The 22,205-nt window shown below is 35.9% G+C and overlaps 1 protein-coding gene across 3 annotated transcripts in view; it reads right to left on the bottom strand.

Annotated features, from left to right (window-relative positions):
- ADGB (androglobin) overlaps positions 1-22,205 on the bottom strand; it is a 164,493-nt gene that overhangs the window by 88,474 nt on the left and 53,814 nt on the right. For all 3 annotated transcript variants that reach the window (XM_030316536.1, XM_032593262.1, XM_032593261.1), the window contains exons 7-11: positions 20,183-20,269; positions 12,692-12,921; positions 10,828-10,968; positions 9,086-9,180; positions 352-526 (exon numbers count right to left, since the gene is read on the bottom strand). In XM_030316536.1, coding sequence (XP_030172396.1) covers positions 352-526; positions 9,086-9,180; positions 10,828-10,968; positions 12,692-12,921; positions 20,183-20,269 — 728 coding nt within the window. The remainder of the gene's footprint in view (positions 1-351; positions 527-9,085; positions 9,181-10,827; positions 10,969-12,691; positions 12,922-20,182; positions 20,270-22,205) is intronic.

Genomic DNA, 22,205 nt, shown 5'->3' with positions numbered 1-22,205 from the left:
TCTCACAGTTTGTGAGTTCGAGCCCCGCGTTGGGCTCTGTGCTGACAGCTCAGAGCCTGGAGCCTGCTTCGGATTCTGTGTCTCCCTCTCTCTCTGCCCCTCCCCCATTCATCCTCTCTCTCTCTCTCTCTCTCTCTCTCTCTATCTCTCACTCCCCCCCTCTCAAAAATAAATAACACTAAAAAAATAAAAAATTAAAGACATAACATTTAGATATAAAATTAAAAGTAGGCTTTAGGTATAATTTTGGGTAGCTTGCCTTGATAGATGTATTCCATTACAAATTCAACTGTTAGACCTACAGATAGAGAAATGGTAATCAGAAAGATTTCCAGACAACATGACCCATACCTTGAGCTTCATCTGTTATAACAGTTTCCTTTTTTTGACGAAACATTTTCCAGGCAGGTATGGGAGGTGGCTTTGGAGGTGCTATGAGAGGGCAAGACCTAGTTCTAGTCACCAGCACAGGATGGCTACAGATATGGGAAAGTCCATATTCTCTCAGCTTCTCGGCAGAATCAGCCTAAAGAGTGGAAGGCACATTTAAAAGGATATGTGCAATAGCCTTATGCATAAAAAATACTTTCAGCTTATGAAAATGCTGTTACCACAAGAAAGTAGTAATAAAGGAACAATAACCCATATTTCTACCTCCTAACATAAATGTGAGTACCACTGGCATTTCTTGTCATGTTTTTTTTCCCCCAGAGACCCCTATCTACTGATTTACAAAATGAGAGACTTGAGAGACTTGAACTAGAAGCCACTCTTCAGTTCTAAAAGTTTAAGATGTTCTGAGATTGAAAAAAAATCTCAGCACCTCAGTTTGGCCCAACATTAATCAACCATTACTATTCTAAGTTAAAGCTTTTTTTTTTTAATATGAAATTTATTGTCAAATTGGTTTCCATACAACACCCAGTGCTCATTCCAACAGGTGCCCTCCTCAATGCCCATCACCCACCCACCCCCTCCCTCCCACCTCCCCATCAACCTTCAGTTTATTCTCAGTTTTTAAGAGTCTCTTATGGTTTGCCTTCCTCCCTCTCTAACTTTTTTTCCCTTCCCCTCCCCCATGGTCTTCTGTTAAGTTTCTCAGGATCCACATAAGAGTGAAAACATATGGTATCTGTCTTTCTCTGTATGACTTATTTCACTTAGCATCACACTCTCCAGTTCCATCTATGTTGCTACAAAGGCCATATTTCATTTTTTCTCATTGCCAACTAGTATTCCATTGTATATATAAACCACAATTCCTTTATCCATTCATCAGTTGATGGACACCTAGGCTCTTTCCATAATTTGGCTATTGTTGAGAGTGCTGCTATAAACATTGGGGTACAAGTGCCCCTATGCATCAGCACTCCTGTATCCCTTGGGTAAATTTCTAGGTTAAACCTTTAATAACAGTGCTTAATATGTGAAGGTTGTGTCTGTTCGTTTATTTGTTTGTTTAGTCACCAGAACGGCTACATAGTTTTAAGGAAAAAATCCACTACATGTAGTGTGTGAGGTCCATGAGGTGATAAGCCAGTGCCTTGTCTATGGCTCATGCCTTCACCCTCCAACAGAAGCTCTCCCACAGGAAATCCCCATGATCTCTGCGGACAATGGAGCCTTTCACAGAAGGGCAGAGGAGAGAGGCTGCCCTAAATCCTGCTAAATCAAGTCATTGTCTGGGACGATGCTTCCCATATTCGACTGTTCAGATATCCTGAAGCCACGCTGCTTTGGCACAATTCAGTATCATATTTAAGCAGAACTTCAGTTACTAACTGATAGCTGAAATATGCCATAAGAAATCAAAAGTCTGCGAAAGTTAAAGTAATATATTCTGTCGCCAAATTCTGGCATTCACAGTCTAAATGTTGAAACATTTAAAGTAAAATAAAATAACTACATTTAAGTCAGTTTTGCCAGTAACTACTTTTCTTCCTAGTGACTTTGCATCATTGATTTCTATGCAAAAAGTGATGCTTGAAAATGTACATTTATAAAGCTGTCATTTCAATTAGGACCAGAAACCCACCTATTAGCATATTGCAAAGTATTGCCTCAGCCGGAACCTGCCTTACTTTTGTCACTGTTTTTCTATAGCTCAATGGCCACTTCTGGGAGGTGCAAAACAGGTGGGGTCACTGTCAGATAAAACAGTTCTTCAGGAATCCAGGGCTTAACTAATGACTATAACAATTAATTCAAAATTGAAAGGAGACAATCAGTGCACTATTGAGTCCAGAAAAGCCACTTAAAAGTGTTTAAAGGTGCAAAATAAAGAGAAAGTGATTCAATGTTTAAGCGGTGGGCGGGGGGGGGGGGGGGGGGGGGGGGGAGGCCTAATAAAAAGCAGAGAGAATTGTAACATCCCTTTATTGCTCTTGTGAATGTTAGTGATTCCTTGAAAACAATTCAGAAACCTCTGGTATTATGCCTTAGAGTGGTTTAAAAATGTTTTTTTTCAGAAATATTCTAAAGACTAAACCTTTTTTCTACAACTTTTGCCCTGCCAAGTTTGAAAGTTTCCCAACACTCGAGATGGGGGTTTATGGGATGATTTATTGATGTCATTTCATATAGTAACCAAGAACAGTACTATACTTTGTCTCCAGAATCGAAGCCATGCCCAAAGTAGTATTTATAAATTGAATCATTTCCAAATATCTTACTATTTAACATTTAGCGAATTTGGTCTATATATCTCTTATAATTCTTCTTATAACTGCAACCAAAGGTGTAGATTCTTTACTCTTTTTGAAGCCATAGAGCATCGGAAAATAAAATTATTTAAGGCATTTGAAAATGTAAGGTTTTGTGTCAAACAATTAAATATAGTGTTAAACACCTATTGTATTATTTGAATAATCCACAAAAGTACTAGCTTGATTTAAAGTAAGTAAGCTGATTTCTCATAGTTCATTTTAATTCCAACATACATACCATATCTCCTTTCAATTATGAATTAATTGTGACAGTCATAATCCCTGGATTCACCATGAACTGTTTTATCTCACAGTAATCCCACCTGTTTTGCACCTCCCAAAATTTCTGAATGATGTAAGTAAGTAATGCTATTGAAAATAGTTATATAGTTGATGTTGAGAAACTTTGTTAAAGGATCTCAAATTTTCTTAGATTAGAGTTTGAGGCAGAGAGAGACTTGGAATAGTAAAAATTCATTCAGGTGAAACCTTAGGTAAGGACTTAAGAAACATTTTTTAATAATTTATGTGTAGACTTAAATTAGAAACTTCCTTGCCCATAAGGCTTGTTCATTCCTCTGCCCCCTCCCACTCCAAACATCTTGTTTCTATTTATTTATTTTTTTAAAGTAAGTTCTACCCCCAGCGTGGGGCTGGATGGAGTTCATTATCCCAAGACCAAGAGTCAAATGCTCTACAAGGGAGTCAGCCAGGCACCCTTCAAACATTCTAAAAGTAGGAGTTTGAGCAAGTGGGTAGCTTTCTTAGAACTTGCAGATCGCACATTTAAATAAAATTAAAACAATTTAGAATATCCAAGAACAAGAAGATGGGGAATAATGTGGGGTAATTCATGGCATCCTGTTCCTTTCCAAGTTTTCTTTTTCTTGTATTCTAGACCAATTCTTTGAAAAAATGTAAAGTATTGACTTTATTTTAAATGTTGGTCTCATTGTCTTTGGGGCTATAATTTTTAGCAGTGTACTCCATTTAACAAAGTGCCATTAGAATACAATTATTTTAGTTGGTTTATCTTTAAAACATTGTGTCTCATTCTATTCTGATTTTGACCAAGAGAACAAGATCAGGCTATCAGCTAATGTAAAAGAATCAGCAGGCAAGTTAGGGAGACAGTGAGGTTATATAACCAGTTCATCATAGCCTTGAAGTTCATTTTTTTAATATTAGTTTCAGGTGTACAATATAGTGATTTAACAGTTCACCCAGTGCTCAGCACAAGTGCGCTCCTTAATCCCCATCACTTACTTCACCCAAGAAATAGACTCTTAAGTACAGAGAACAAACTGATGGTCACCAGAGTGGAGGTAGGTAGGGGGATGGGTGAAACAGTTCATTTAATTATTGTTACAGATATTGGGTTAGTTCCTGAATCTCTGGACCCCTTAAACCATTTTCAATCCCTCAGAAGAAGGATTTATAATACTCTATATGTCCTGACTCCCTCCCACGTCTCAAGCTGCCTCTGAGACTTCTCCCCTTGCTATCTATTCAACTTCTAGCACTTCTCTGAACCCAGAGAGCTCTCCTTCACCTCCAGACTTTCCAACATAAGTCCTCCTCTGCTTTGAGCACACTTTTTTCCTATTTATTAAGCTAACTTTTTAAGGCCATCGCTTAAACACTTCTTCCTTTAGGAAGGCTTCCCCAGTCAACCACTAAACAGAAACATGTTTCTGCTATGTGTGCCATATTCATTCTTCCACTCATTGATTCATTCATTTGGTCACGCATCAAACACACATTGTTTGAACACTATATTTCTACCATATTCCGGATACCTTTTATGATCTCTGTTATACCAGTTTTCTAACTTTATTACTATTGTTGGTGTGTCTGTCTCCTTCTTAGGCTCTGAGTTTTGTGATGAGAGAGTTTTGTTAATCTTGCTCAGCACAGGTCCTCAAAACCTAACTTATTATTTAGCACATAATAGATCATCAATAAAATCTGTTGGATTAACAACAAACATAGATCTTTTTTGTCCTTTAAATTCGAAACTAACTTTGTGCTTAAATATTAATTTCTCAGTGGGACAGCCAAGAGTTCAAATGGATTATTTTGTAGGATTTGTGTGTGTGTGTGTGTGTGTGTATGCATGTGTGATGTATTCATCCCATTCTTGTATTTTATAGTTTTAAAAATAGTTTAAGTACTTCCCATAGTGAGACCATGGCAGTCCACAAAGCATGGCTCAGGTCATTTTTTAGTCCATGGTATTAGAGCATTTGATCTCTGGAATATTTAGGACAGCAGCTAGGCCAATGCCATGTAAAGAGGTTAAAAGAAAATCAGGGCTGAGATAGATGACCCACCCAAATCTTAATCAGAGACTCAAATTTGTGGGAGGTCAAGGAAACACACTTGGATTTAGGCAATGAGTAAAGTTAATTAACTTTGAATTAATATCAGAGAAACTGACACTATATGCCCTGTCATCTTGACAATATTACCCCTGTTAAAAGGCAGATTTTTGTATGGATAAATGGTGTCTATTCAAAAAGGACGAAGAAGGAGGAGGAAAAGGAGGAGGAAAAGGAGGGGGAGGAAGAAGAGGTGGAAGAAAAAAGAGAGAAAAAGAACGAAAGAGGGATGCTGCTTGGACGAATCATCTAGAAGACAAATACACTGTGTAGTAAAGCGCAATAAGCATCCAATTGGATTATTTACACTTCAACCAAATTTTCATTGAATTTTTAATATCCAGCTGTTTGTAACTAACCCAATGAACATTTATGTATAATTATATTACTAAACCATCTAGTCTTCTCCAGCTTTAAATGCAGTGATTTCAGAACACGGAATTCTAGAACTAAAGCGCTAGATGTCTAGGGGTCTCCCAAAGGGTTAAGATTTAATAAGCTCCAAATGCAGTGCTGTGTTTGTTTTAAACAGAGAGAAGAGCAAGTAAGCTGGTGGACTTTACTCTTTATAAGGGAAAGAGAAAAGTGATTTTCATATCCAATAAAAAGTCTAGCTGATTGCACCCAGACTTAAAGTGAAAGGCTCACTGGCTTAGATTAAAGCCTCGTCCTGAGGGGCCAGCATCTTATTTAACACACACAGTAGGTGCCTGCTGGAACACTCTCCAAGAACAGAGCCTGGGGGGAACCAGCTTCACACTCTCCCTTTGCCCTGATTGAGAACACCAGTCCTCCTGGAGGGGAGCTTCTACAAGCTTCTGATGCCTGATCTTTGCAGCAGCTACCCAGAGGCGGCCTCCTGACTTCCTGGCTCTGGAGGCCAGAGGAACTTGCATTCCTGGTCCTCGTGGAACTAGAATAATCAGTGACACCCAGTAAGGAGCTCATATTCTCATCTGGTGCCCTGAATTTGCAGCTGCTGCTAGGAGACCCCTCTCTAATCACCAGGCTCCGGCAGCCAGTGGAGCTTACGCCTGTGGGTCCCACCAGACTGTTACCAATGGAGAAAGAGTCATCACAGCTACCACCCCCGGGGCACAGCAAAAGGCAACAGACCCAGAAGTTCAGTCTTTCTGTGGGGGAGGCCTATTAACTAACCATCATGGCTGCAGCCTGAGCGGCAGACTTGTAATTAAACACACATCTTGGGACTGACTGTGATCCTTTCCAGAGACCATGGACGGCAAGCACTAGGTTTTATGCTTTTCCTCTGCCGCCCTCCAGAGTCACTGTGTCTCCTGGAGAGGAGATTCACACGTGGTCGGTGCCCTGGTTTTTACGTCTGGCCCTCCAGTTTTTTTCAGCTGCTACCCAAAGGAAGCCTCTGGATTGCCTGGCTCTCATAGCAAGGGGGAGCTCGCGTTCCTGGGTTCCACAGGACTGTGGCAATTGGAGAGACAGCCCTTGGCAGGCTGCCACCCTCAGTGCACTGTGCAGACAGCAAATTGAGCCACACCCCCAGTCTGTCTGTGAAGGAAGACTCTTGGCTTGTCCTGGAGCTTCCGTCTGAGGCAGGCTTCAAGTCTGGAACACACCTAGTGGACTATGGAGCTGCTCTCAAGGAACGCAGGCTGCAGACACCATCTTGGTGCTCTCCCTCTGCTTTGTTCCAGCTCACCTGTATCTCAAAAAAAGGGTCTTTTGATCATTTGGGGCCCCAACTTCCAACTTTTTGTGACTGCCAACCAGGGGACATCTCCAGATAGCATGGCCACTTGCTTGCCCTATGACTGTATGTATTTGCATACTTTCAAGAGCTGCTGCTTATAGGTTTGAATCTAAATGCTCAGATCCTCCCTTTAGGGATGCTGACAGGTCTTAGCACTTCCTCATTGATGGGGAGCTATTAAAAATATAATGGACTGCCTGGACTAACACAGAGCTGGGGGAAAGAAGGTTGTTTCATCTACTGTATAGAAACCAACACAGAGAGTCAAGCAAGATGAAGAACAGAGGAATATGTGCCCAAACAGAGAGAGAGAGAGAGAGAGAGAGAGAGAGAGGAAGAGTGAAAACAAGATAAAAACTCAAAGAAAAACCTTAATAAAATGGAGATAAGTAATTTGTCTCATAAAAAGCTCAAGGTAATGCTCATAAAAATGCTCACTGGGGGCGCCTGGGTGGCGCAGTCGGTTAAGCGTCCGACTTCAGCCAGGCCACGATCTCGCGGTCCCTGAGTTCGAGCCCCGCGTCAGGCTCTGGGCTGATGGCTCAGAGCCTGGAGCCTGTTTCCGATTCTGTGTCTCCCTCTCTCTCTGCCCCTCCCCCGTTCATGCTCTGTCTCTCTCTGTCCCAAAAATAAATAAACGTTGAAAAAAAAAAAATGCTCACTGAACAGGGGAGAAAAATGGATGAACACAGTGAGAACTTGCACACACACAACCACACACACACACACACACACACACACACACAAAGGAAAATATAAGAAAGTACGAAAGAGAAGTCATAAAGCTGAAGAACACCATAACTAAACTGAAAAGTACACTAGAGGGGTTCCACATCAGACTAAACAAAGCAGAAGAAAGGATCAGTCAACTCAGAGACAAGGCACTGGAACTCACCCTATCAGTGCAACAAAAAGAAAACAGAATGATGGAATATTACTCAGCCATAAAAGAGAATGAAATCTTTCCATTTGTGACAACATGGAATAGACCTCAAGGGCATTATGCTGAATGAAATAAGTCAGACAGAGAAAGACAAATACCGTATGGTCACTCATATGCAGAATCTAAAACAAAGCAAACAAACAAGCTCATAGAAACGGAAACAGATTGGTAGGGTTGTCAGAGGCAGAGGGTCTGGGGTGGGAGAAATGAGTGAAAGCAGTATAAATTTGCTTAAATATATGTATTTAAAGATTATGAGAAATCCATACAGACCATGCCATTACTAATAATTATGTTGTCAAATATTTAACATCATGGAAAAAAAGCTAGTGGTATAGTGTCAAGTGAAAAACCTGGCTTCCCAAATGTAATAAATTCATAAAGTTTAATTCTACTGTGTAAAAAAAAGTATATACATATACACACAGAATACATGCACAGAGGGAAAAAAAATCAAAGGAAATGTGCCAAAATGTTAGTACTGCCTATGTCTAGATATTTATACTATAAATATTTAAATTTATATGCCTTTGTGTATATTTTCTAAATTTTCTCTAAGTTGTTAGATTTATAAGAAAAAATCAATTAACATTTCTGTATGTGTGTTATCTAAAGATACAAGGAGGTTACAGCAGTGATTTACCAGATGTGGATATGAGTTCATTTAAATCATCTTATGTTAAGAAAATATTTATCATCTGTTTATGGAAAGATAACTTATTATTATTTAGATATGTTTACATGATTCTTGCTAAAATATGTAATACATATGCCTTTTCTTTTGCTTATAATGGAAAAAAAATAATACATGAGTCTACATTTTTAAACATGAAACTATTGCAATCATCTAAGATAAAGATAACTGTGAATGTTTCAGGTCCCTGCATTCCAGTGCTTAATTTAAAATTTTTTTTTTCAACGTTTATTTATTTTGGGGACAGAGAGAGACAGAGCATGAATGGGGGAGGGGCAGAGAGAGAGGGAGACACAGAATCGGAAACAGGCTCCAGGCTCTGAGCCATCAGCCCAGAGCCCGACGCGGGGCTCGAACTCATGGATCGCGAGATCGTGACCTGGCTGAAGTCGGACGCTTAACCGACTGCGCCACCCAGGCGCCCCAAGTGCTTAATTTTAAAGATAAGTAAACTGAAATTCAGGAATAGAATTTTGATTAAATTCTGGTATACCTTCTACCACAACAAATCTCTCTGTGTCTATTTCTTTCTCTGTTCCTCTCTTTCTCTCTCTCTCTCTCTCTCTCACACACACACACACACACACACACACACTATAAATGGTACTGTATTTCCTGGCCTTGAGTGCTTACCACTTTTTCTAACGAAAAGATCTTCCTTTCAAACAAATAGAGGGGTGTAAAGGTAGCATATACAACCATGTGAGCAGACTGTGTTGCTGAAGAACCTGTAAAAACAAACATATATTGTGTCATGGAAATTTTAGCCAAATGGGTCTGTCTGAGATCATTCCAGTCTGTTCAAATTCCTTAATGAGCTTATCTTTGCTGGTGAAAAATAGGTAAATGACTCAATATATTTAATAAACATTAAATTTTGCATGTGTATCTATTTCATAGAACATCTCATTAGTTTTACCTTGATCATAATACCATCTAATTTTTTAAGAAATCATTTTATGTCATTGTAAAAAAAGTTATCACAAAAACTCTATCAGCCAATGTCATTTAGAATAGTCTACAAATGATTATGTTCAAAAGGATAAAATTGACATTTTTTAGTTCTCCTAGATAAAATGTTACTTTGAATTTAAAGAAATCCAGAAGTTTCTATGTCATGTCAAGAAGAAAGAAAATATAAATAAAGTAATCCTTCTATGAAGAAGGAAAACTTAGACAGTAACTTAGTTTATATATATTGCCATATATGTATATATATATATATATATATATATAGTCAGAAAATTCTTATTTATTTATTTATTTATTTATTTATTTCCAGTATAGTTAGCATACAGTGTTATATTAGTTTCATACACAAAACTGATTGCTTAATATTTAATACTTCTGAGCATCACTTAATTTTTCATGTGTTTCTTAACAGACCTGAAATTACTATATTTAATTCAATGTGCTTTTGTTCTTTAAAGATTCTGGCAAAAACGATGTAGTTTATTTTCTTTTATTGTCTTTATTTTTAATTAGAAAGTTTTGTTTTATTTCTTTGCAAATTCAAACACTAATATTTAACTCTATTAAATATTTTTTGGAAGAATAATATTTTTAGAGATGTAAAATACAAATTAGATATTAATAAGGATCTCTCTAGAATAGATTAATATATAAAATATGCCAAATTTATGGAAACATATTTTTACATTTAAAAATTAAACTATGTATGTTTTTCATGGAGCAGAGATCTGAAGCCCGGCAAATTTATATACACACACACACACACACACACACACACACACACACATATATATACACACACACACATATATATAATTTATACAGAAGGAGACATATACTAAACATATACTAATACATATTTATATACACTAATATATAATTATATTTTATATTTATATAAATGTTTTATATTTGTATAGTTTATATAATTATACATTGGTATTTACGGATCTTATATAATATGTGTCATATATTATATCTTATATAGTATAATAAATTTTATATATTATACTATATATAACAATATATAAAATATTATTTGTGATATGTTAATATATAACATATACATTTATTTATTAGTATATGTCTCTAAATGTAATAAATACATTTATTTATTAGTATATGTCTTTGCATAGAAGGTGCAAACCCTTCTATGACTGTTGTACCATAAAAACTTGGACAAACTTGGTCTCTGTCGTATATGTAAGACTTTGCCCAATATGCATACCAATTTGAGAGTTTAACAATTATGGGCAAACTGGAACAAGCTTATTTAGATATGATTGAACAGGAACCACATTTTTGTATTCCCACATTGTATTACAACTTTTTACAATTCAAAATTTTCCAACATTTCAGGAAACAGCTAAAATAGGTATTATTCTGGAAGACTGAAAGCTTACAATCTGACAGAGACTGCAGAGAGTATTGTACATCTGATGAGGGTCTCGAACCATGAAGTGACCATTTGAATTTTTCCTTTTCCTTTTCTTTGTCTCCATTTTTACTCTTCTTCTTCCCAAGGTCTTTTGCATCTGCTTTTTCTAACACATTAAAAAATATATAATAAATCTTCTAACTATAAAACCTCAAACTATATTACTTGCTCAGTTATTATGTTGGAAAGGAGGCCAAAACAGTAGTGTTATTTAAATATAAGACAATAGCCATAAATTTCCCAAAACACTACTCATCTCTAATTAGAAACATCAAAATAAAGCAAGAGAAAACTGAAAATTGACAATGCACTGTCAAAGACATGCAGAATTATTTATTATTGACTACACACAGTTTTGTATTAAGTGGAGATGATCATTTGAATATAATTTACATTATCCATATTAATTAATATATAATTATATATTATATATTATATATAATTCTGGCTAATTTTCTCATTTTAGAATAAAGCTAGTATTTTTATTCCTCCTACTATATCATAAGCTCTCTATCTGCTGTTTTCTCCACGTAGAATACTCTTCTCTCCACATACCTTCATCTTTCTCAAGAAATCCGTCTCATCTTTGCAAACCTAGCTCAAAATTACTTAGAGAATTTTACCCTGATGCCCTAGACTAAATATGAATTCCTGTAGTTTTCTGAATTTCCCTTCAGGTCTCATGTCCAAGTATATGGTTAAAGTTGTTTGTTTGTTTGTTTGTTTGTTTGTTTTTAATTAACATTAGTCTCTCTCACTAGATCATAAATGCTAGGAGCTAAGTTCCACATCTGATTTTCTTCACCGAGTTATCACTAACTCTTGGAACATTTATTGTTATTCTACTCAGCAAGCAGTAGATTTTAATGGATGGATGGACAGTTGTTAATTTGTGATACGTGCAAAAAGTCTTCTAAGTTCAAATCAACTGGAGAAATATTGCATGAAACAAATTTAATCAGCTTTCTTGGTTTGCTTTCTTTCATAAACTAATGCACACTTGGTCATTTAAATAAGGGCTTATGATAAGCAGATATCACTCACATACTTGATCTTGGTATGTTTTTAAGGAACATTTATAGTAATAGTTTCTCTGTGGTAAATGTTGGTAGATAAAATCTTGATAAGGAATAATTTGGACAAATTGTCAATATTTTATAAAACAATTATTTGAAATATCATTATAAAGGCTATCAAGGTATATAAAAAAAGCTAAGTATATTCTAGAATATCTAATCCTACTTTACTGTAAAAGCTTTGTTGCTCATATGCATAGCTATGTGAAATATTTTAGAAAATATAAAATAAATAATTATTCAATATATTTCTTATTTTATGATCTTATACTTTATAAAATAACTTGAAATTATTTTATTTTAAAATTTGAACTTCTACCTTGCAATAAATGGTCAGGTAATCATAATCTGTGTCTATTTCACATTTTCTTGGTGGGGGGCAATAAAGACAAAAACAGGACAACTTTCTCTTTTGTTGTTTTGGTCCATTCCACTCTACATATAACATATAAGGTAGATGAGTTTGATGGAAATTAAAAACTTAATGTCTCTTCCTGTATTAACACTATACTATCAGTATCATCAAAATATATAGTTGCCTTTGATTTTTAAGACAGTAAAATATGGAACAATAACTACCATATAGTAAACAGCATTACTAGTCCTAAAATTCTACAAAGAAAGGATCGTAATTATTTTCATAACACTTAGTAAATGACAATGACAATAAAAAGTCATTAAATTCAGCAATGATTGTAAAGCATTTATATATAACAGTCATGTTGAATGGCATTGTAATAGAAAATCTCTTACCCTTTGGAACTTTGTCACTTTTCTCAGGTGCCTTTAATGCTGTCACTGAAGTGTCAAGTTTGAATTCTTTGCCATCTTTCATTTCTTTGCCATTCTTCACTTCTTTCCCTGCCTCTTTTAATTTGGTATCTACAACAGTTGTTTTGCTTTCAGAGCTGGACTCATCTGACAGCTTAAACTCAGGCAATATTTCTTTCAAGAGCTCCCAAACTTTGTCTGTATATCCTGGGCTTAAAAAAAACACACCAACATTAATTTCCAAATTGAACTTTTAACTCCACCATTGATCATCAAGAAATTACTGACAGAAAAATCAATTGACAATTTCACAAGACTAATTTCAATAGTTACTTCAAATAGATACATTTATCCATCCAACTTGCTTTGATTGAGTACCTACTGTGTGCTGGGCTTTGCTGATGCAAAGAGACCGAACAGAGTTCTGGTTCCAAATGGTGGTGTAAGATTCTGAATTTAGCAATTCCCATGACACACCAAACCCATAACTACATATGGAACAACTTCCTCTGGAAAAAAAAAAACAAAAACAACACACACAAAAAAACCTAGCTGAGTGACTCCTATATATCTGCTGAATTAGAACAAAAAAACAAAAAAACAAAAAAACAAAGCATACCGATGCAGCAAAAGTTACCCCAAGAGGGAAGTTCATAGCAATAAATGCCTATTTCAAGAAACAAGAAATATCTCAATTTAATTTTATACCTCAAGAACTAGAAAAGAACAAACAAAACACAAAACTAATAAAAAGATGAAAATAACAAAGATCAGAGTGGAAATCAATGAAATAGAGCCTAACAATACAATCGAAAAAAAAATCAATGAAACTTAGAACTGGTTTTTTGAACAGATGGACAACATTGAAATATCTTTAGCTAGACTCACCAAGAAAAAGAGAAGACTCAAATAAAAACTGATACTACAGAAATACAAAGGATCACAATACAATCTATAAATAATTATATGACAACAAGTCAGACAACCTAGAAGAAATCGATAAATTCCTAGAAATGTACAACCTACCAAGAGTGAATCATAAAGAAATAAAAAATCTGGACAGACCAATTGCTAGGCAGGTGATTGAATCAGTAATCAAAACAATCCCAACAAACAAAATTCCAGGATGAGATGGCTTCACTGGTGAATTCTACCAACATTTAAAGAATAATGAATGCCAATTCTTCTCCAACTCTTGTGAAAAAAATAGAAGGAACACATTCTAATTCATCTTACAAGGCCATCATTACTTTGATACCAAAACCAGACAAGGACACCACAAGTAAAGGAAATTACTGACCAAAATTTCTGAAGAACATAGATGCAAAAATCCTCAACAAAATATTAGCAAATCAAATTTAACAATACATTAGAAGAATAATACATCATGAACAAGTGAGATTAATCCCAGGGATGTGTGTGAGGATGGTTCAACATTTGCAAATCTGTGTCATACACCAAACTAATGAAATGAATGATAAAAACCATAAGGTCATCTCAATAGGTGCAGAAAAAGCATTTGACAAAGTACAACGTCCATTTATGGTAAAAGTTCTCAACAAAGTGGGTTTAGAGAGAACATACCTCAACATAATAATGAAAAATATATCTTTTCCTCAAGGTCAGGAACAAGACAAGGATGCTACCTCTCACCACTTTCATTCAACATAGTATTGCCAGTCTTGACCAGAACAAGTAGACAAGAGAAATAAAAGGCATACAAATTGGACAGGAAGAAGTAAAATTGTCAGTATTTGCAGATGACTTAATATATGTAGAAAATCCAAAAGATACAACCTAAAACTGTTAGAACTAATAGATGACTTAGGCTAAGTTGCAGGATACAAAATCAATATACAAAATATGTTGCATTCTATACACTAAATGACCATCAGAAAGACAAATAAAACAATCCCATTTACAACTGCATCAAAAATAATGAAACATCTAGGAATAAATTTACCCAATGAGCTGAAAGACTTGTACACTGAAAACTATAGGACATTAATAAAAGAAATTGAAGAAAGCTCAAATAAATGGGAAGACATTCTATGCTCATGGATTGGAAGAATTAAGATTGTTGAAATGTCCACACTACCCAAAATCATTTGATGCAATCCCTTTCAAATTCTAACATTTTTCACATAAGTAGGGATCATCTTAAAAACTGTGTGAAACCACAAAAAACTCTGAATAGCCAGAGCAACTGGAGACAGAACAAAGCTGGAGTCATCACACTTCCTGATTTCAAACTACGTTCTAAGTCTATAATGATCAAACAATACGCTATTGACATACAGACACTTAGATCAATGGAACACAATAGACAGCGAAAAAATAAACCCACCCATGTATAGTCAATTAACTTATGACAACAGAGACAAGAATACACCATGTGAAAAAGATAGTCTCTTCAAGAAATGGTGTTGGAAGAATTGGATAGCCACATGCAAGAGAATGAAACTGGATCACTATCTTATACCATACACAAAAATCAACTCATAATGGATTAAAGACTTGAATGTAAGACCTAAAACCACAAAACTCCTAGAGAAAACATAGGCATCTTGACATTGGTCTTGACATTGTCGTTTTTGTTTTTGTTTGGATTTGACTCCAAAGACAAGGGCAACAAATGTAAAAACAAATAAGTGGGATTGTATCAAACTGGAAAGCTTCTGCACAGCAAACGAAATGACCAACAGAATGAAAAGGCAATCTATTGAATGGAAGAAAATATTCTTAGTTTTTTTTTTTTAATATGTATTTATTTTTGAGAAAGAGAGAGAGAACATGAGCAGGGGAGGGACAGAGAAAGAGGGAGACACAAAATCCAATGCAGGCTCCAGGCTCTAAGCTGTCAGCACAGAGCCTGAAACGGGGCTCAAACTCACAAACTGTGAGATTATGACCTGAACGCTTAACCAACTGAGTCACCGAGCCACCCAAGAAAATATTTTCAAATCTTATATCTCATAGGGAGTTAAAAATATATGAAGTACTCATATACCTCAAAAGCAACAAACAAACCATCAAAACCCAAACTGTTCAATTAATAAATGGATAGAGGATCTGACTGGACAATTCCCCGTTCCCCAAAAAAAAGACATAGGTACATTAAAAGATATTCAGCATCACTAATCATCACTTAAATGTAAACAAAAACCACAATGAGATTTTACTTCGTAACTGTTAGAATGACTGTTATACAAAAAATAAAATAAAAGTACAGTTGTGGTGAGGATGTGGAAAAAAAGGAAACTTTATGCACTCTTGGTGAGATTGTAAGCTGGTGCAGTCACTATGGAAAACAGTATGGAATTTCTTCAAAATATTTAAAAAAAGAACTATCATACAATCTAGAAATTCCAATTCTGGGTTATCTGAATAAAAGGAAAACACCAATATGAAGAGATATGTGCACCCCTATGTTTATTGCGCATTATGTACAAGATCCAAGATATGGATAAGAAAGGTGTGGCATATATATACAACGGAATATTACTTAGCCATAAGAAAAGATAAAAATCCTTCCATTTGTGCACAACATGATGGATCTAGAGAGTGTTATGTTAAAGGTAATAAGTCAGAGAAAGACAAAAACTGTATGTATGTACATGTAGAATCTAAAACACAAAACAAACAAAAGAAAACAGAAACAGACATGTAGATACAGGAAATAAACTGTTGGCTATCAGAGGTGGAAGCATTAGGGGTTGGATGAAGTAGGTGAAGGAATTAAGTAGAAATTCCCAGTTATAAAAATAAGTCATGGTGATGCACTGTACAGCATAGAGGATATAGTCAATGATATTGTCACAACTATATCATAACAGATGGTAACTAGACATCATGGGGACCACTTAATAATGTGTAAAAATGCTGAATCACCATAATGTATGCCTGAAACTAACAGGAAATTATATGTCAATCGGATTTCAGCTTAAAGAAGCGAGGTGGCAAAGTGCTCTATTCCAGATGAACTACACCGACATCAGAGAAATGTGCCAAGAAACAAATATTCTCCTCATTTGAAATTGTCTTCTTACCTCCTCTCAGACATGTCATTGATTATGTTCCTATTATTATATGGAGAGTTAAAAGGTTTCTTTTTTCTTTCCAGATGGTAAAACTGCACGAGTGGAAGGAAAACATAAGAGGCAAGGTCAATAATTGCACGTAGACCAGTGCCTCCTTTTGGTACTCCCTCAGGAGAGTGGAAGGGAAGGTGTCTGTTGGAAATGCCACAAAACACTTTCCTCCTAGCTGATTTTCACACGGGAAAAGGTTCCAGTAGTCAAGACTAGTTCTCCTTGACCATGTACAACCATGGAAAACCATGAATGTGACTGCAAGGCCCTCAGAGTCTTTCTCTTCACACTCAAATCCTTCCTGGCAACAGAAATATTCTACTCCTGAACATACCATGTGGCTCTGACAGTATCATTCTCCCGCCTTCAATGCCCCTCTCCGGGGCGCCTGGGTGGCGCAGTCGGTTAAGCGTCCGACTTCAGCCAGGTCACGATCTCGCGGTCCGTGAGTTCGAGCCCCGCGTCAGGCTCTGGGCTGATGGCTCAGAGCCTGGAGCCTGTTTCCGATTCTGTGTCTCCCTCTCTCTCTGCCCCTCCCCCGTTCATGCGCTGTCTCTCTCTGTCCCAAAAATAAATAAACGTTAAAAAAAAATTAAAAAAAAAAAAAATGCCCCTCTCCTTCCTCTCCTTCAATCAAATCCAGCCAATGGTAAAGGCTCAGACCAACTCAGAACACTCCACGAGGCCCTATCTGACCCCTACCAGCATCCTCGGCTGATGGCCATTGCTTCCATATTTCAACTTAAACGTTTCTTGACACTCTTTTTTATACTATTTCATGACATTCTTTTCATTTAAAATTATATATGTATACATAAAATTGAAATTTTATAGCATAATTGTAATTGAAAATTATATGAATAATGCAGCATAATGTTCATAGGAAAATACTCTTCAAATTGTGACATACATACATCAAAGATAGTGTATATCTTTTACTTTTCAGTTGTATTTAGGAGAAAATTGATAAATTTGAATGTTTGGGTCAGTCTCACTCTTCTTTAGACTTTTCCCCATTTGCAAAGATTGAGTACCAACTACCATATATCTTTCTAGATAATATTAAATAATCTAGTGACAGTCACTAGACAGGGAAAGAAACTTATAGTAATTATGTCTCTTCCATACATTAGTATTTTTTCTATCACCTACTCACTTATCTTAAGAACAACCATATTGGATAGGTCATTTTACTCTCATTTTACTTATAAAGAAAGATATATTACTTGCAAAATTCACATAGCTTGAAATTGAAAGTGTAGGAACATAAACCTAGCTATATAGTTCTGATTCCTGAGCTCAAGCTTTTCTGCCTCATTTTCATAGAAATGAGCACCCATAAATTCATGCAAATTGGACATCTAAAATTGCTCAACATTTTTATTAATTTTAAAGTGGTCTCCTTATAATTCTGAAAATAGATGAATACTTTTCAATTTTCATATATGATTTCAGTGTATGATTCTGGCAAGAGACAATTCATGATTCTTTTGACTAATTTTCTAGTTGTGAATGATTTTAATCTCCTATTTCTGTACTGTTCTCCAATGGACTTCTGATGATTTCATGTCCCTGCTATCTTTATTCACTTCCATGCAGGAAAAATTAAGCAAAATTATAAACATTCTATCAACACTGAAGATAAAAATTTAGAAAAGCCCATACTTTTACACCTCATTCTGTCTCTACCTCTCTCCATTAATATTGTCCATATAATGTCAAGAAATACTCTGTTTTATTAGGTATCAAAAAAAGGATTTTCCATGAGACGACCCAAAAGAGTGTTGCCTAGATCTTTCCTTAAGATTAAAAAAATAATAATAAGATTATCTCCCCTTTCAGGAAAGTAGTCCTTTGAGGAAGGGATCTATACTTCCATTTTTTCCCTGCAGATATTTTTATTTGAACCAAGCAATGGCTAATTTATCCTGCTGAAATGATGCTTTAGATGGTAAGATCCAAGTTACTAGGGACCAAATTCAATCTCCTCTAACCTGGACCCTTTGAGAACAGTAGCTTCCCAATATCAGTCAAAGATCAGAGATGATCCAAACTGATAACTGAACTATGGATTTGATCTCCTTATAAAATACAACATCTGAATTGATGATATGTTCAGATGTATCAATGTAATGTTTTTCTATGCACTTTGACCTGATTAATTTCTTTTTTTTTCTTTTTAACATTTATTTATTTTTGGAGACAGAGAGAGACAGAGTGTGAGCAGGGGAGGGGCAGAGAGAGAGGGAGACACAGAATCTGAAGCAGGCTCCAGGTTCTGAGCTGTCAGCACAGAGCCTGATGTGGGGCAAAAACTCATGAACCACAAGATCATGACCTGAGCCAAAGTCAGGCACTTAACCGACTGAGCCACTCAGGCGCCCCTGACTTGATTAATTTCTACTATTAATGGTAATATAACCAAATTGTGTGTCTATAACCTTTATGTACGAAATAAAAGTACTTGTGAAATTTTAAGTAAGCATTACATTAAATGGCCTCTCTTGTTTGGACATAGACAAATATTTAGAATCACAGGAAAGAAAGACTGTGGGCTTTGGACCCAACAAGACTTAGATTCGTATTTTTTTCTCCTCCAGGTACAATGTACACAGCTTTGGGGTATTCGACCACTCTGGGCTTCAGTTTCTTCATTTGTAATAACATATATCCAGCTAATGAGGTCATATGAATGATTATATGAGATAATATTTTCAGGATTGTGATTTTTAATTAGAAATAATATATTAGCATTCCTAATGCCTAACAGGTATTTTATTACTATTAATTATTTCCTAATATGTGTGGCCAATTACAAGTTGCCTTTATGGGCTGGAGAGGGCTATTCTTTTCATTTAAAATTATATGTATACATAAAATTGAAATTTTATAGTATAATTGAGAGAGAGAGGGATCGAGAGAATCCCAAGGAGGCTCTGCGATGTCAGTGCAAAGCCTAATAAGGGACTTGATCTCACAAACCGTGAGATCATGACCTCAGCTGAAATCAAGAGGTGGATGCTTAACCTACTGAGCCACCTAGGGCCCCCATATGTTTCTGTATTAAGTAAGGTTAATAGTTGTATAAGTATAAAGGGACACCTATAAACATGATAAATAACATGGTTTTAATATTTGTAATTCATATATTTATATATTAAATTCACAGTATTCTTTTAAAAACAGAATTTATCCTGAAGTTCTCAAGGAAGTTTATTTAATACTATAAAATATTAATACACTAAAATATTATTTTCACAAAAATTTTGTAAAATATGAGATTTTCTTTATATTTTCTGAAAGCTTAATAATACTTTAGTTAAAGAAACATTACTGGGACAGAAAGAAAAATACATATGAAGAACTTAATGGTAAAACCTACTGGAGAGGAATCACTTCTGGTAACCATCCGGTAAGCGCATGAATCACCGTGAACTCCCCTAATTCTCTCCTCTCGGCTACATGGATGCTAAAAAAGCAAATGCGCAATAGCATAGTTAATAACATTTGAAAACACACACAAAGAGATATATAAGCACCGAGAATCTTTAGTAAGCAGTGATATAATAATAAATGTAGGGGTCATACGGCTTATATGTTAGAGTAGAAGAAAATACTATTCCAACAGCCAGATGATTCGTTTTGTTAAAGCGCTTAAAGGAATCCAATCTAAAAGTTCATGTTTATTTTAAAAACACGCTATACGCCTTATTTTAAAAAGATGTAAGTTAACATTCATGTCATATACACAAAGCATATTCAAACATATATTATAAAATATATAAATTTAGATGATATACATTGTATATATTCGATATACCATCATACTCTTTACAAAATAGAACCATGTCTTTTTATATTTCCGATGTTAGCTCCTATTCCAGGATGCCCATGAGGCTGGGTACTAAATCAGTCTCATACATAGCAGGTCAAGGCTACATCAGATAGCCCTAATTTAGTCCTTCGTTAATCTCAGAGAGATGACAAATACCTCTTCTATCCGATACAAATGAGTAGATCTGCCACCATAGCATGAAGTCAGAGGAGAGTGTGATGACCCAATACCACTCTGCTCATTTTAGTCCCTTTTTCCCCCCAAAGTGATTGGTCTATTTGCACTGAGATGCAGAAATGCCACAGGCCTGTTCTGGCCAGGAGTCACACTGGCAGTTTACCATGTGCCAATGGAGGGGATTCATGATATTGACCAGACGTGTTCTTTTCTTCAGAAAGAAATCTTACTATCTTAGTCACATGTTCTAACATTTACAAACTTTTATTGGTTTGTTGCTCAGACGTTATGAATTTTGATGTGCCTACACATGTCACAGATACCAGAATTCTCCTGGGAAAGTTCACAGTCTAAACTAGGAATAATCATATTTAGGAAGTGACTGCATACCTCATGTGAAGAGGGTCCTTTTCTTTGCGTAGCGCACAGTGATAGTGAAATACTTACTACACGTTAATTTTTTAATGTAGAAAGCTAAAACTCATATTAAAATAATTGCTATATACTATAAAATTTGAGAAAAAAATGCAGAGACAAGTATAAATTGTACCACAAGTATACAGGTAGCCACTATAATGCCTAAGAAATGTCTTACATTTAGCCTGGTCCTTTATTTCTAAGCTGGATTTATTTATTTTTTAAAATAGCAATAGTTCTATTTCTTAGGAGGCTCTAAAATTCTATGGAACTATAGCTTTAAGAAAGACAAAATACCACTCCAATTTTCCAGGTCACCCATTTAGCACTTCACTGGCATTAATTCAGCTCCAGTTCTCAGAACTTCAAGTTAGGTCTGAGAATTAGGAACATTAGGAACATCATTTTCTTTCAAAACAAACAAACGCGGTTGTCACCAGCGTGAATACTCAGTTCTATTCAGCTACTTTAAAAGATCTGGGCTGAGTTTTTTGTTTTCTTAATCATTGAAATTAAGAGTTGTGAGCTTGGTGAAACAAATTCTGAACAGAAGATCGAAGGTTGGTGAGAGAAAAGAGATCTGTCTAGGATGTCAGTGGAGTGGCTGGTTTTACTGTGTAGCCTTGGGAAAGAACAAAGGAAGCTGAGCCAAAGGAAAATCCAGACAAAAAACCAAAATGGAGTGCCCTTCTGATGGACAGAGCTCTGTTTACAGAAGGGGAGGAGGCTGAGCAAAGGGTTGCAGTGGTCTGTTGGAGCCCAAGGGCATCCTGCTGACAATGAGATGCTGTCACACCCTGCAGGAGGGAGAAGGATATCAAATTCAAGGTGCCTCAGTATAGGTGAGAATCTTCCCCAACCGAGCAAAGATACAAAGTTGCCAGGCCTTTGCAACTCAAGCATCTAAGATTCTTTTTGCATGGCTAGGGCGGGGATGCATTGACCTAAGGTCTCTGTAGGTGGGAGCCAAGAGGAT

Source organism: Lynx canadensis, chromosome B2 (assembly GCF_007474595.2).
Source record: "Lynx canadensis isolate LIC74 chromosome B2, mLynCan4.pri.v2, whole genome shotgun sequence".
NCBI lineage: Eukaryota > Metazoa > Chordata > Mammalia > Carnivora > Felidae > Lynx > Lynx canadensis.
This window is presented reverse-complemented; position numbering and strand designations above follow the sequence as displayed.